General features: G+C 48.8%; 1 protein-coding gene across 1 annotated transcript in view; it reads right to left on the bottom strand.

Moving 5' to 3' along the window:
• Positions 1-566: 566 nt before the first annotated feature.
• Positions 567-13,469, bottom strand: part of epb41l3a (erythrocyte membrane protein band 4.1-like 3a) — a gene marked incomplete at both ends in the record, with an annotated part of 24,154 nt that continues 11,251 nt past the window's right edge. Inside the window, 11 exons of the mRNA XM_084453990.1 lie at positions 567-677; positions 1,055-1,135; positions 1,999-2,097; positions 2,258-2,368; positions 3,395-3,919; positions 4,454-4,561; positions 5,881-6,831; positions 7,637-7,711; positions 9,945-10,133; positions 10,375-10,440; positions 12,839-12,874. Coding sequence (XP_084310116.1) covers positions 567-677; positions 1,055-1,135; positions 1,999-2,097; positions 2,258-2,368; positions 3,395-3,919; positions 4,454-4,561; positions 5,881-6,831; positions 7,637-7,711; positions 9,945-10,133; positions 10,375-10,440; positions 12,839-12,874 — 2,352 coding nt within the window. The remainder of the gene's footprint in view (positions 678-1,054; positions 1,136-1,998; positions 2,098-2,257; positions 2,369-3,394; positions 3,920-4,453; positions 4,562-5,880; positions 6,832-7,636; positions 7,712-9,944; positions 10,134-10,374; positions 10,441-12,838; positions 12,875-13,469) is intronic.

Below are 13,469 nucleotides of genomic sequence, written 5' to 3'. Positions count from 1 at the left end.
TAGTGAGACACATTCCTGTTGGCTACAGACAAGTGACCAGTCTGACCAGCAGAGGGCGCTGTGGATTCAGAGTGTAAGAAACCACAAGAAGCAGAGCTGCAGGAGACAGGTATGATTACAGCTAGAGTGGACCGTACTGCAGCCAGACCACATACAACCACAGAAAGGAAGGCAGGCAGGCAGACAGACAGACAGACAGACAGACAGACTGACTGATTGACTGACTGACAGGGAGACAGAAGCCCAGAATTAAGTAGTTAGCAGCTAAGTAGTTATAGGGCCTAATGAAGTCCATTATCTTTGTTCATCACATTTTCACCAATTTTGGTGCATGTTCCCCAAAATGTCTAATTTCAGTGCTTTTCCATCTTTGTGTTCTGAAATCCATTTTAGTAGATGGATTCTGCGATTCCATCTGTGTTACGCAGAAATCATAGGGCCCTATAGTTAGTTAGTTAGTTAGTTAGTTAGTTAGTGAGCAGCATAGCCAAGTCAAGTTCTGAGCAGCCACTGCCAGAGGGGGTGGAGCCAGGGGGCTGGCCAGCAGGGTGGCGGGGCTACCTGTTTCACTCCTCCCCCTCCTCAGGCGTGATCTCAGTCTCCTTGTGGACCACCACCTTGGTCACGGACATATCAGGGTGCTGCTCTTTGGCCTCCTTTATGGCCTGGGCCAGGGCCTTGGGTCACATACATACACGTATCCACGCACACACACACACACACACACACACACACACACACACACACACACACACACACACACACACACACACACACACACACACACCAGGGATGGAGGCACACAGGGGGATGTTGGGGAGGTGAGGCCTGGCAGGTCTAGCAGCAGTACCACTAACCATGTTTCCACTGTCATCTGTTCCTCAGACTCATTAGAGAATAGGACGAGAAGGATGGGGTGGTGTGTGTGTGAGTGTGTGTATGTGTGTGTATGTCTTCTTGTGTGTGTGTGTGTGTGTGTGTGTGTGTATATGTATGTCTCCTTGTGTGTGTGTGTGTGTGTGTGTGTGTGTGCATGTGCGTGTATGTGTCTTACCTCGTCATGGTCTATGTCAGCGTCTCCAGAGATGACGATTCTCTTCTCGATGCGCGTTTCAGAGATGCCTCCCTTTACAGTCTGCAGAGGGTTAGGGATAAATAAAGACAGAGGGTTAGATAGGGACAGGGCTAGTTAGACAGAGGGTTAGATAGAGACAGAGGGTTAGATAGAGAGTTAGACAGAGACAGAGTGTTCGATGGAGACAGTGTTAGACAGTTAGATAGACAGAGGGCTAGATAGAGACACAGTGTTAAGCGCCATTCAGACAGGACACGACTTGTTGGGTCACAGCGGCGAACTCTCGGAGCCAAGCGCTGAGCAGCTTTGCTCGACAGAGCGTAAATCCGCCGTGGCAAATGGAAATAATGGGTTTTAGAGCTGCTGTCACATCCTGTCCGAATGGCCCTTAAAGTTGCACTGAAATGAAAAAAGCATTCTGTCCCATTTTGGTTCACATAATTGGTCATAGTGTTCACCTATTGAACGATGTATGCCAAAGAAATTACAAAATTCTACTTTTGTTGTAATCTTATATAAAAGTATATAATTTCTTACTTCCTGGAAAACGGTAGGTCACGTGCAATGACGTCAACAGGTACCTTAGATTTTAGGCCAATAATCTCACGACATCCACCCACGTCAATCAACGCTATCCTTCTATCGAATCTCTCTAAAGTTCTTAAAACCCGTCCACTTGTCAATGTTCCAATCAAATTCCTCTAAACATATGTCCCACTCTCATAGCTTATTTGCGTCGGAAATACGTCAAACTAAGTTAGATGATCTCAAACGTCCGTTTCAGTGCGACTTTAAAGGGTTAGACAGAGGATTAGATTTAAGAAAGAGACAGCACGGCAGCTCAGGAGGGATGCACACATGCTGTTGTTAGTGGTGGTTATCTTGGTGATATGAGCGGTGTTACTATTGTGATATGGTGCTACCTTGGTGATATGCGTAGTGGTAGTGGTGCTGCTGGTCTCAGAGGTGATGGTCTGGGCGCTCATCAGCACGCCTGCAGTAGGCTCCACCTCAGCGTTGCCCTGGGACACAAACCAAAGACACCCCAGTTTAAAGGCCAACATTGTTGACCGACATGTTCCAATTATTTTCCTTCCATTGTCCGCACATGAAGGATGTGTGTGTGATGGTGTTTGTGAAGGCTGAGTGTGTGATGATGTGTGTAAATGGTGTGTATACTACCTCCAGAGTTTCGTAGGTGATGGTTTTCACGGTGGTGTGGACTTCCTGCCCCACTTCCTCTGCCGGGGCGCTAGTGAAGGTCACGACCTCCGTCTGCAGCATGGGCGACCTCTGGAAGGGGAGATCAAAGGTCAGTCCCAGAACACACATGCACGCTCACACGCATGCACACATGCACTCACGCAAACACACACACACACACAACCACCCTTTTGAGAGACTAGTTTCACCTCACATATAACTGATATATATTGATAGTCTGTCTAGTCTGTGCTGGTCTGTCTTGAGCCGATGTGGTTGATGCACTCGACCGTAATGATTTCCTATAGAGAACTCTGAGAGCTAGGGCTTAAGTTGGAGAGTGGTGCACACAAACATCCATGCACAAATACACACACACACACACACACACACACACACACACACACACACACACACACACACACAGCTGGTAACAGTGGAGAGTTGTTATTGGCAGTGGGGCAGGGCAGGGCTTATCCAGGGACACGTGGGAAGAGCAGGGTTGGTTAGTTAGTTAGTTTGTTTGTTAGTTAATTAGTTATAGAGACCTATGAAATACTTTTCCCCAAAAATAATGTATTATTTTCCCCCATTTTCTCTCCTTTTTTTTTTTACATTTTCCAAAAATTTCCAAGAAAAAAAAACACTTCAGTGTTCCCCTGACACAATTAGGCACACACCACTAAAAACAATGGTAGGCAAGGAGATCAGAAACCAACAGCCATGACAAAATTAAGAATATGGTGTTTAAACATGTCTTTGTTGAGAATATTATGTTACAAATTGCTCAGAACTTTCCCCAAAATCCAAACTTTCAGTGCTTTTCTGTATTCATGTCTGAAATACATTTTAATTGCTTGCTTCCACGATTCTGGCTGTTATGCAGAAATTATAGAAGAGCAGGAAGGGGGCGTGGAAGTGGGCGGGGCTGAGCTGAGGCCATCTAGTACGAGGAGGAGCAGGAGGAGGAGGAGGAGGAGGAGGAGAGGGCATGGTCAGATGAGAACAGGGCACAGGGAGAGTTCTCAGCTGTCATGGAGAGGCTGGAGAGGACGGTGCGAGGGTGACGACCAGCACTCAGGGAGTGTGAGGGCCAGAGTCTCTGTTCAGTGTTACCTCGTTGGGAGGCTCAGCAACAGCAGTAATGGCGGCGCTGGTTGTGGGGGGGGTATCTAGATGATCCATCCTGTCCTTACACTGCTTGTTCTGGGGGGGTGCGGAGGAAGAGGGGAAGGAGGGGGGCGAACTCTCTCCAGACCACCTCCAGTCCTGACTGTCCTCCGATCCAGACTCTGCCCATCCAGACTCCGGACCGCCAAGGCCCACATCGTCCCCCTCATCCTCCTGGACATCCTCCTCACGGTCCTCTGGCCCCCCGACCTCTCTGACGGCTGCCTCCACAACCTTCCCTACGGCCGCCTGGGCAGCGGCAACCAGGGTCGCCACGCTGACCACGTCACTAACGTCGCTGGCCTCGCTCCCCGAGGACGACTCATCGTGCACTCTATCTCCCATCAGCCACTGCTCTGCCGGCCCGCAGTCCTCCATCTCTACCTGGACTTCCTGCTCCGGCTCCGACTCCGCCGCTGGCTGCTCCACCATTGGCTGGTCCCGATCGAGTGGTGACTCCGCCTCGGCTGTCTGAAACCGGAGCAACAGCGGAGCGTCAGTCCTCCGGACCAGCATGCATCTCTCTTGTCTAACTCTGTTGTCTGACAGAGCCTCGGGCTGGTCTGTCTGTCTGTCCCTCCGAGGCTGACAGATGACCTACCAACGTTTACAGAAGTGCCATCACCTTCAACTATGTGACACCTCAGTCTAGACAGACAATTGGTCCTCATAAACCTGGATATTGTTTACATGAGCAGAGTACAAGCAGGTAGGAGGACACAAGGGGGGGGGGGCGTTTGAGAGAGCTCAGCTACATTGCTTCACCACTGTAGACAACACAGCATAGAAATACAATGCAGTCTGTCTGCATTTATATGCTGTGTTGACAGACAGACAGACAGACAGACAGACAGACAGACAGACAGACAGACAGACAGACAGACAGACAGGCAGACAGAGAGGTGGACTGATAGACAGGCAGTTAGTGTGTATGTACAGACACACAGGCAGACAAGGAGACAGGGTGTAGATGAACATAGACAACACAGCATAGCTCTGCTGGACCTTAAGCAGGGCAAGGCCAGTGGAGGGCGTTGGGGGCCAGGCGCGTGTGCTTGCTGACTGGAGCAGTGCCGTCAGCTCCGGGGACATCTCCTCAAACGTCGGCTTCGGCTGGGCACACACACACACACACCCATGCAGGCACACACGCACAGACACCCACACACACACACATGAAGGCACGCACGCACAGACACACACACACTCATACGCAGACACACACACACACACTCACGCACACACGGAGACAGTCACACACACACACACATGAGCACAGATGCAGATACACAAGCACGCAAAAAAACATATACACAGAGACAGAGAGAGGAAACAAGACATATAGAGAAACACAGGTTAAAGATACACACACACACACACACACACACACATGAAAGAGAGACAGAGACATGTACATCTAGGGGAGGGACAGGCAGCCCTCTGACAGACAGTGTCCAGTGCAGGGTGAGGTGTGTTGGGCAGGGAAAGAGGGTAGGTGTGGGTTATTCATAAGAGACTGGAGCTAAGGATATCCTTGCTCTGACCTGCAGTCATTTCACATCTTAAAGCCTGTGGAGAGATCCTGATGTTCTAGAACCTTTGGATGGGTTCCGCAGGGTGGAACACTGGCGACAATAATGTGTTCATGATGAGTAAAACATCCGTGAAGACCAAGTAAAGTCAGGATAAAGGCAGTTTATCCCCTAGGGAAAAATTGTGTCGCAGCCAGCAGAAACCAGGGATAAACTGTAGGACATGTAGGGATAATCTCAGTACAGTCTCTCCTCTTATGAATAGGACCCAGCTAGGCGCAGCAGAAACGCAGCAAACACAAAGTAAAAAAAATGGAGGGGGCTTTCACCACACTCCGTACCTCCCAGCCCACAGACAGCCCACCATACAATAAAGCCATGTTCACACACGCACGCACGCACGCACACCCACCCACATAAACACACACACACACACACACACACACACACACAGCAAGGCTGAGGCAGTGCTTCAAGTGTCTAGCAGCAGGTCAGGCTTAGTTCAGACCAGGCCTGTTACACTCTGAACAACTTAGAATGAGAAACATGGATAAAGAATAAAGCCCGAGGGGAAGAAACAGTGAACAGCCGGAGGCCTGAGAGGCAGCAGTGAACAGAGGGAGGCCCGAGAGGCAGCAGCAGTGAACAGACGGCAAATATGACAGCCAGAGGATTTGTGTCCAAATTATATAAACCAGCAGAAAAACCCAGAAATGGTCCGAACCAGGACATTCAGGCGTGGTTCTGGTTCTGAGCAGGTGGGCAGGGGAAGGGGTGGGGCTACTGGCGTCACACGGGGAGAGGAGGGATGAAGTGGGTCGGGGAGGTCGTATCCATGCTGGTGTGGTGAGGCGGAGGGGGCAGCAGTACCCATGCCACCGTCGCTACGGTCTGTCCTACCACTCTGGCCCCAGGGGACGTCCTTGTCAGGTGGGTCGGGGGGCCGGGGCCGAGGCCGAGGCCCAGCTCCGCCATGGGGGACTTGGGCATGGGGGAGCGGGGCGAGCGGGGGGTGCGGGGCGTAAGGGGAGACAGAGGGGTGAAGGGAGTGAGGGGGGAGGTCTTGTCCCCCAGGTAGACAGGCTCCGTCAGCAAGGTGACGTCTCTCTGCTCCTGGTGCTCCTGGCTGCCCATCCTCCGCAGTCCCAGCCTAGGACTGGACCCCAGACCGGATCCCAGCCCCAGACCGGATCCCAGCCCCAGCCCCAGCCTGGGACTGGACCCTAGAACAGTGGCAGCTCCAGGCCCTAGACCTCCGGGGGAGAGGGGTCCTGGTGGGGAGGTGGGGGTGCGTGCCTCTCTGATGGTGATGAGGGGTGTGGTCCCAGTACCATCCACGCCAGCCACACCCACTGAACCAATGATGTTATATTCTGTTGCCACGGGGATGATCTTAACTGTAGCAGAGGATTGCTCTGCCCCTCTCAGCTCGCGGGCGAAGGTTGCTGTGGCAACCGCCTCCCCCGCCTCCTTGGCCTTGGTAGTCATGGTGACGATCTTGCCGGAGGTGGTGTCATAGCTCTTGCCAAGGGTATAGCTCTTCTCCTTAGCTTCCTGTCCAAGAGTATAGCTTATCTCTCTCACTTCCTGTCCGATCCTGTAGCTCTTCTGCTTGGCTTCCTGTCCGGTGTGGGAGCTCATATCTTTAACTTCCTGTCCGAGGGCATAGCTCTTCTCCTTAGCTTCCTGTCCTAGGGTGTAGCTCATTTCCCTGACCTCCTGACCCGGGACGGTGACCCCAGCCTGACCCCTGACCATGCTGGTGACGGCCACCATCCTGTAGCTGACTGTGTCGGTCTTGTCTGGCACCTGGGAAGGGATTTTACTGACTACCACCCAGCCATCAGAGTCCTGCAGCCAGGGCAGAGAGGTTAGCCGGTGTTAGCCTGAATTAGCTAGCTTGTCCTGTGTTAGCATAGCTTAGCTAGGGCTAGCTTAGTGGTGCTTGCCTCTGTCACCCTATGTAACCTTGATAGCATGGCATTGCATAGCCATAACCTGGCTTAGCCTATTGTAGCCTAGCTTAGTCTGAGATAACCTAGTTTACCCTTTTTTAGCCTAGCCTATAGTGTAGCCTAGCCTGTGTGAGCCTAGCATAGAATAGTTAGCCTAGTAGGCTACGGTCCTACTACTGCTTCCTGTAGGCTACCCTCCTACTGCTGCCCAGTAGGCTTACCTGTATGTGTGTGTGTGCGAGTGCACGTGTGTGTATTTTTTTTATCTGTGTGTTTACCTGTGTCTTTAACTCAGATGTGAGCCTAGTGTAGAATTGTAAGCCTAACCCTTTGTTTAGCCTGCATTAGCCTAGCTTAGCCAGTGATAACTTAGTAGCCTTAGGCTAGCCTGCATTTGCCTACCTTGAGTTATCCTTAGTCTGTGTTTGCCTAGCTTAGCTTGAGTTAGCCTAGCATAGCCTGTGTTTGTCTCATTAGCTTGAATTAGTTAGCTTAGCCTGTATGAGGAGTGACTTCTAAAGAGAGGATTACAGTATTGTTACAATGTCATAATCAGTCTCTTTCCTTCACGCAACAGTGTTTCTTTGTTTCAGACATAAATTCATGACAGATATGTAAACATCCATACATTGACCTGACAGGGTGGAGGTCTAACCAGCCATTGTGGTGTTTGTGTCTGATTGATACACGCCTCAACCTACCACAGTTGAGCTAGTTTCCAGAGGGTGGGGTTTGGTTCCCTCTTGAACTGCAGCCAAAGTCTCCTCCTCTTTACTCTACAGAGAGACAGACAGACAGGGGAAGCATACAGACAAGCAGTCAGAGACAGAACGACAGACAGACAGATAAGCTAGCATTAGTCAACCCTTTTAGTATAGTGCCAACATTCTGAATATTCATTGGATTTTCCCCATATTACTAGAAAGCGCAGTTTGTCAGCTTTCAGGAAGTGTTGGGATGTATGAATTTTTTAGATTTTTTAAAAGATTTTTTAGATTTGTAAAAATGTTTGCCGGTGACGTGGTCATATTCAAAGGGTTTACTAGGATGGAAAATATCTTTGGGGCATGGATGTGTCTGTGTTTTGCATCATAATGCATGCATTATGTCTCATAAATAATATTGCTATCATTCACTGTGTTGATAAAAGAGTGTGACATTGTGTGTGTGTGTGTGTGTGAGTGAGTGAGTGTGTGTGTGTGTGTGTGTGTGTGTGTGTGCATGCGATTTGACTGATATCACATCATATGCAGCCATGCTGTGGGGCTGATAGCAGAACCACAAGGCTGGATGGACAAATAGGACTCTCTACAGTGCCTCGCCTCTCTCTCCTCTTTGTCTCACACAGCCCCATCCAGCCCCATCAAGCCCCACGGCCCCATCCAGCCCCACAGCCCCATCTAGCCCCACAGCCCCATACATCCAGCCCCATGGCCCCATCCAGCCCCATACATCCAGCCCCATGGCCCCATCCAGCCCCATACATCCAGCCCCATGGCCCCATCCAGCCCCATACATCCAGCCCCATGGCCCCATCCAGCCCCATGGCCCCATCCAGCCCCATACATCCAGCCCCATGGCCCCATCCAGCCCCATACATCCAGCCCCACGGCCCCATCCAGCCCCACGGCCCCATCCAGCCCCATACATCCAGCCCCATGGCCCCATCCAGCCCCATACATCCAGCCCCACGGCCCCATCCAGCCCCACGGCCCCATCCAGCCCCACGGCCCCATCCAGCCCAACAGCCCCATCCATCCAGCCCAACAGCCCCATCCAGCCCCATCCATCCAGCCCAACAGCCCCATCCAGCCCCATCCATCCAGCCCCAGCAGACAACCCACTCAGCTCTGCGTGACTAGAGGGCAGCTAGCCGCTTTAATCACACTCCAACAGCCAAACACCATCAGCTACAAAAACTGACTGGAAATATACATCACCATTAATGAACAAAACCCCTTTCAATGGTTACATCATCAATGCTTGATGTCCACACACACACACACACACACACACACACACACACACACACACACACACACACACACACACACACACACACACACACAGACACACACACACACAGCAGAGTGAATGGGGGAACAGCCACTTTTGAGGTTCCTGCACTTCCATAGCTGGAGAATAGCTGTATGTGTGTTATCTCCCTCTGCTAAAGTGCTTAGTAGAGCAGGATGCTGGTTTCTTGAGGGGAAGAAACCAGCAACCCCCCCCCCCCCCCTCGCCAAATAAATCCAGGCAGGAATGTATTCCCCCTCACACACACTGCAGTTGTTAACCCTTCTCACTTGGTCTCTCCTAAATCAGCCAGTCCTCCTGGTCTCTCCTGATTCAGCCAGTCTCTCCTGATTCAGACCGTCTCTACTGGTCTCTCCTAAATCAGCCAGTCTCTCCTAGTCTCTCCTGATTCAGACCGTCTCTCCTGGTCTCTCCTGATTCAGACCGTCTCTCCTGGTCTCTCCTGATTGATCCCAAGTATCAGTCTAGTGCAGGCATTCCCAAACTGTGAGGCGCGCCTCCCCTGGGGAGCCCCAAAGAAATTCAGGGGAGGCGCAGAGGGATTGTTAGAAAAAAAATGAAAAACATGTTTTTTCTTTTTGAATTTTCGATGGTTTTTATGAATGAACCGTGATTTTAAAGGTCAGAAAATGTAAATAAATAATGGGAGAGATGTATACAAAATTTGTGGATAGTGCAGAGAGAGCCTCCCCCCGCAGGCATGAATGTATTGTGCGAAAACATCATAACTAGCAACAGGTGCCACCGAGCTAACTTAGCTGTGTAACGTTATGGGCTAGCTAAAGTTGCCTTGCAAAATTGATTCATTTGGGGGGTTGGGGGGGGCGCGCGTGTGTCTTCAGAGGGGAGGCCCACATTGATGGAGTTTGGGAACCCATGGTCTAGTGCATCACCATTTTAATGTTCAGATCATCTGGGGAGCAAATGTTCAGTAAAGGGGTCTCCTTGTTGATATGAAGACAGTGAGCTCACCTCCTCAGGTTCCAGGGGTTCTATCATGGGGGCGTCGTCAAGGCGTGATGAGCGCAGAGGCGAAGAGGACAGCCTCTTCTCCCATTCACTGAGGCCAGCAGGGGTGGCGCCGGATTCCAGGAAGCTCCTCTTCAGCTCACTGATGTTGGTCTGGTGTTTCAGGAGCTCCTCTGGGGTTTCAATGGTGTCCTGACACATTCACAACGCGTTGCACATAGAGAGACATACACAAACACACACACACAAACACATACACACATACAGTGTTGCACTGTGAGTATAAATTGTAGTACTGTGTGTCGCAGGCAGGATCTGCTCACTGCACCTCATCACCATATGCTGCGCTTATGGAACAAGTCAGAGCCAAACCTCACAGCACACCAAACCTCACCCCAGACCACACACCATGCTATGTGCCAGTCATACAGACCTCCAGCATGAGCAGACTATGTCTGATAAACACATTCTCCCCCTTGATCCTCCTCACGAAGCTGTGCTGCAGGAAGAGGGACATCTGGTTAGACTGCTGCTTCCTGGTAGGCTACTTTCTACTATTACTACTACAGCTGCCTGGTAGTCCACTTTCCTACTACTGCTGCCTGGTTGGGTACTCTCCTCCTACTGCTGCCTGGCAGGCTACCCTCCTACTACTGCTACTATTATGTAGACAGGGGAGCCCATTGAGACCAATTTCCGAAGGTGCCCTGGTTACACAGCATACATCATAAACAATATAAAACAATTAAAAAATATGAAATCACATTCATACATTTTACACATTTAAATACAATGACAACATTATCCAAAACATACTACTAGTACGACAGCATGGTAGGCTATCCTCCTACGACTGCCTAGTAGGCTACCCTCCTCCTCCTCCTCCTCCTACTGCTGCTACAGCATAGTAGGCTACCCTCCTCCTCCTCCTCCTCCTCCTCCTACTGCCTGGTAGGCTTACCCTAAGTAAGAAATGCAATCTTACCTGTAAGGTCACGACTGATTTTATTGAATTTGTAAGAAATGCACCAGTGTCTTTTTACCTTCCTTATGTGATTTGATGACTTGATGGTTTTAACAGCAAACTTAGGGCAACTATTGATGCCTTGGCTCCAGTAAAAAAGGCCAAATCAAAAGAGCCCCATGCATAAGTGAGGAAACAAATGAATTAAAGAGAAACTGAAGACAGGCAGAGCAGAAGTGGACAAAGTGAAATTGCAGGTCCACTATGATATCTTGAAATACATGTTAGACAGGCTAATTTCTTGATCGCTGTGAACCAAAATTGTCCAAGGGTGTTTTTTCCTACTATTCTCAGTATCATAAATCATACCCCCTCAAATCTTTGTGAATTGTTCCCCACATCTAAATGTTTGCAGTATACTTCAGGGGGAAGATTACAGCCAGTCGAAAAGGTATTACTCAACCACCCCCTGCTGAGAGTTCTAATTGTATTATCTCCAGCCAACCATGCAAAGGCATTATGTTTTCCTTGTCCCTGGTTGACACAGAAATGCTCAAGAAAGTAATATCTCAACTTAAGCCTTCTACCTGCCACCTCCACCCCATTCCATTCCCACTATGTTTTTCAAACCAGGCCAGTTCCAGCCTGGCTTATGTGTGTGGCTGGCTTGTTTCTGTTCAGGACTGGTAGGGCAGAAGCTAGTCATGCCACTGAAATAGCTGTGAATTGAAATGACATGAAATAATGTCTGATAAATTAAGATCGGTCTTGTCGCCCGGACACATCAGTTCCAATGCTTCCAATGCTAATCCAGCACAATAAGAGCGGGATAGCCAGTTAGCTTATGAGCTCACAACAACTAGCAGCAGCTTCCATAACATTAATGGTAGGGGACAGTAGTTACACTGATGATAACATAAAGTCATCCCCACCGGGATGTTGTCCTTCTTGATTTTGGTGTGCTGGGACTACTGCCTCTTGTGGTGCCAACAGAGGCAGGTCAACATTGTCCGGAGGGAGGGAGGGAGGGAGTAATAACTGGACAAACGCTATCCTAGGTGCGCTGGCTTACAGTCATGCACAAAAAGCTTTTAGCTGCATATCTGATGAAGTGCACACTATTGTTAATCACTCCTTGTTCACTGGCACCTTCCCCAGTGCTCTTAAAAGTGGTGAAACCCCTCCTGAAGAAACATCATTTCAATTCTTCAGCACTTAGCAACTTTAGGACAATCTCTAATCTTCTGTTTTTAAGCACGATTCTTGAAAATATGTCAAATACTTTTATCACAAGCCTATTGATTACTGCAATGCTCTCCTGTCTGGCCTACCCAAGAAAGCAATTGGACAGCTGGCCAGACAGAGAGCACACATAACCCCAGTTTAAAGTCTTCATAATTTCAGAATTGATTTAAAAAAAAATATTTAAAATAATTTTCATGACTGTGCACTGCAATATACTGAATGTCGACATGCTTTCGCAGTATGAGCCCTGTGGAGTCCTGCGGTCCTTTGGTACTGGCCTTTTAACTATACCAAGGCCCAGGACAAAGAGATATGGAGGCAGCTTTTAGCTTTTATGGGCCCAGCCTCTGGAATAGCCTGCCTGAGAGCTTGTGGAGATTTTTTTTAAAAGCTGTTAAAGCAGACCTGTAGCCTTAGTTTCCTTTTTATTATGCTCACACTATTTTATTTATGTATTTTTACTATTTTACTACTGTATCTGTCATACCTATTGCATTTTTGTTTTGTTTGTGAAGTGCATTGTGTTGCATTTATGTTTGAAATATGCTATACAAATAAAGATTGATTGATTGGTTGATTGATGGATGGATGGATTAATTGATTGAATGATTGACCTCTGTGTGTTTGTTTATGTTTACTTGAGTGTGTGTGTGTGTGTGTGTGTTTATTTACCAGTGTGTTTGTTTACCTGTGTCTTTAACTCGGACTCGTCTTCCTGGTCCGACTGGCAGCGTGGCAGATTAGAAAAGCAACAACAGGTCAGATTCTCAGCAGGTCTCTAAGCACACGTATTATTAGAGACTGATGATGATGATAACAGGTATTTGAGAGTGACAATAAACATATAGTTTCCGAGGCAACTAAGCTTAAATTTATTCAATTTAGTGAGTGTTCATGAGTGTCGTATGATGTGTCTCACACAAAAATGTTGGCAATCAGACACTTTCTGCATTTCATGCTTCGACACTCTGGAGCTGAAATACTCAACCTAGCCGACAAATCATGTTATCTCTAAGGTAAATAAGCGCGAACATAGTTTGTTTACAATTATTTGCTATTGTATTTAATTGTATTTAGTTGGTTACAATTTGTGCAACAGACTTTTCAGAAGCTTTCATACAGCCAACCAATCACACTATGCTATAATCTATGACGGAGTCTGCGACCTTACAAAATTCAGGATGTGCAAGACAGGACTGCGACACCCCAATCCAACAGCCGTTGTTGTGTCCAATAGCCGCGCTGTATGACACATCTTACAAAGAATAAATTAAGAGGCGTGTGTCTTCCAATTCATGGTCAGTAAGACAAGTGTTGGG

The sequence above is a fragment of the Borostomias antarcticus genome (genome assembly GCF_949987555.1).
Source record: "Borostomias antarcticus genome assembly, chromosome: 2".
NCBI classification, from domain to species: domain Eukaryota; kingdom Metazoa; phylum Chordata; class Actinopteri; order Stomiiformes; family Stomiidae; genus Borostomias; species Borostomias antarcticus.
Note: the sequence above shows the minus strand (reverse complement) of the source record. Positions and strands in the feature narration are given on the sequence as shown.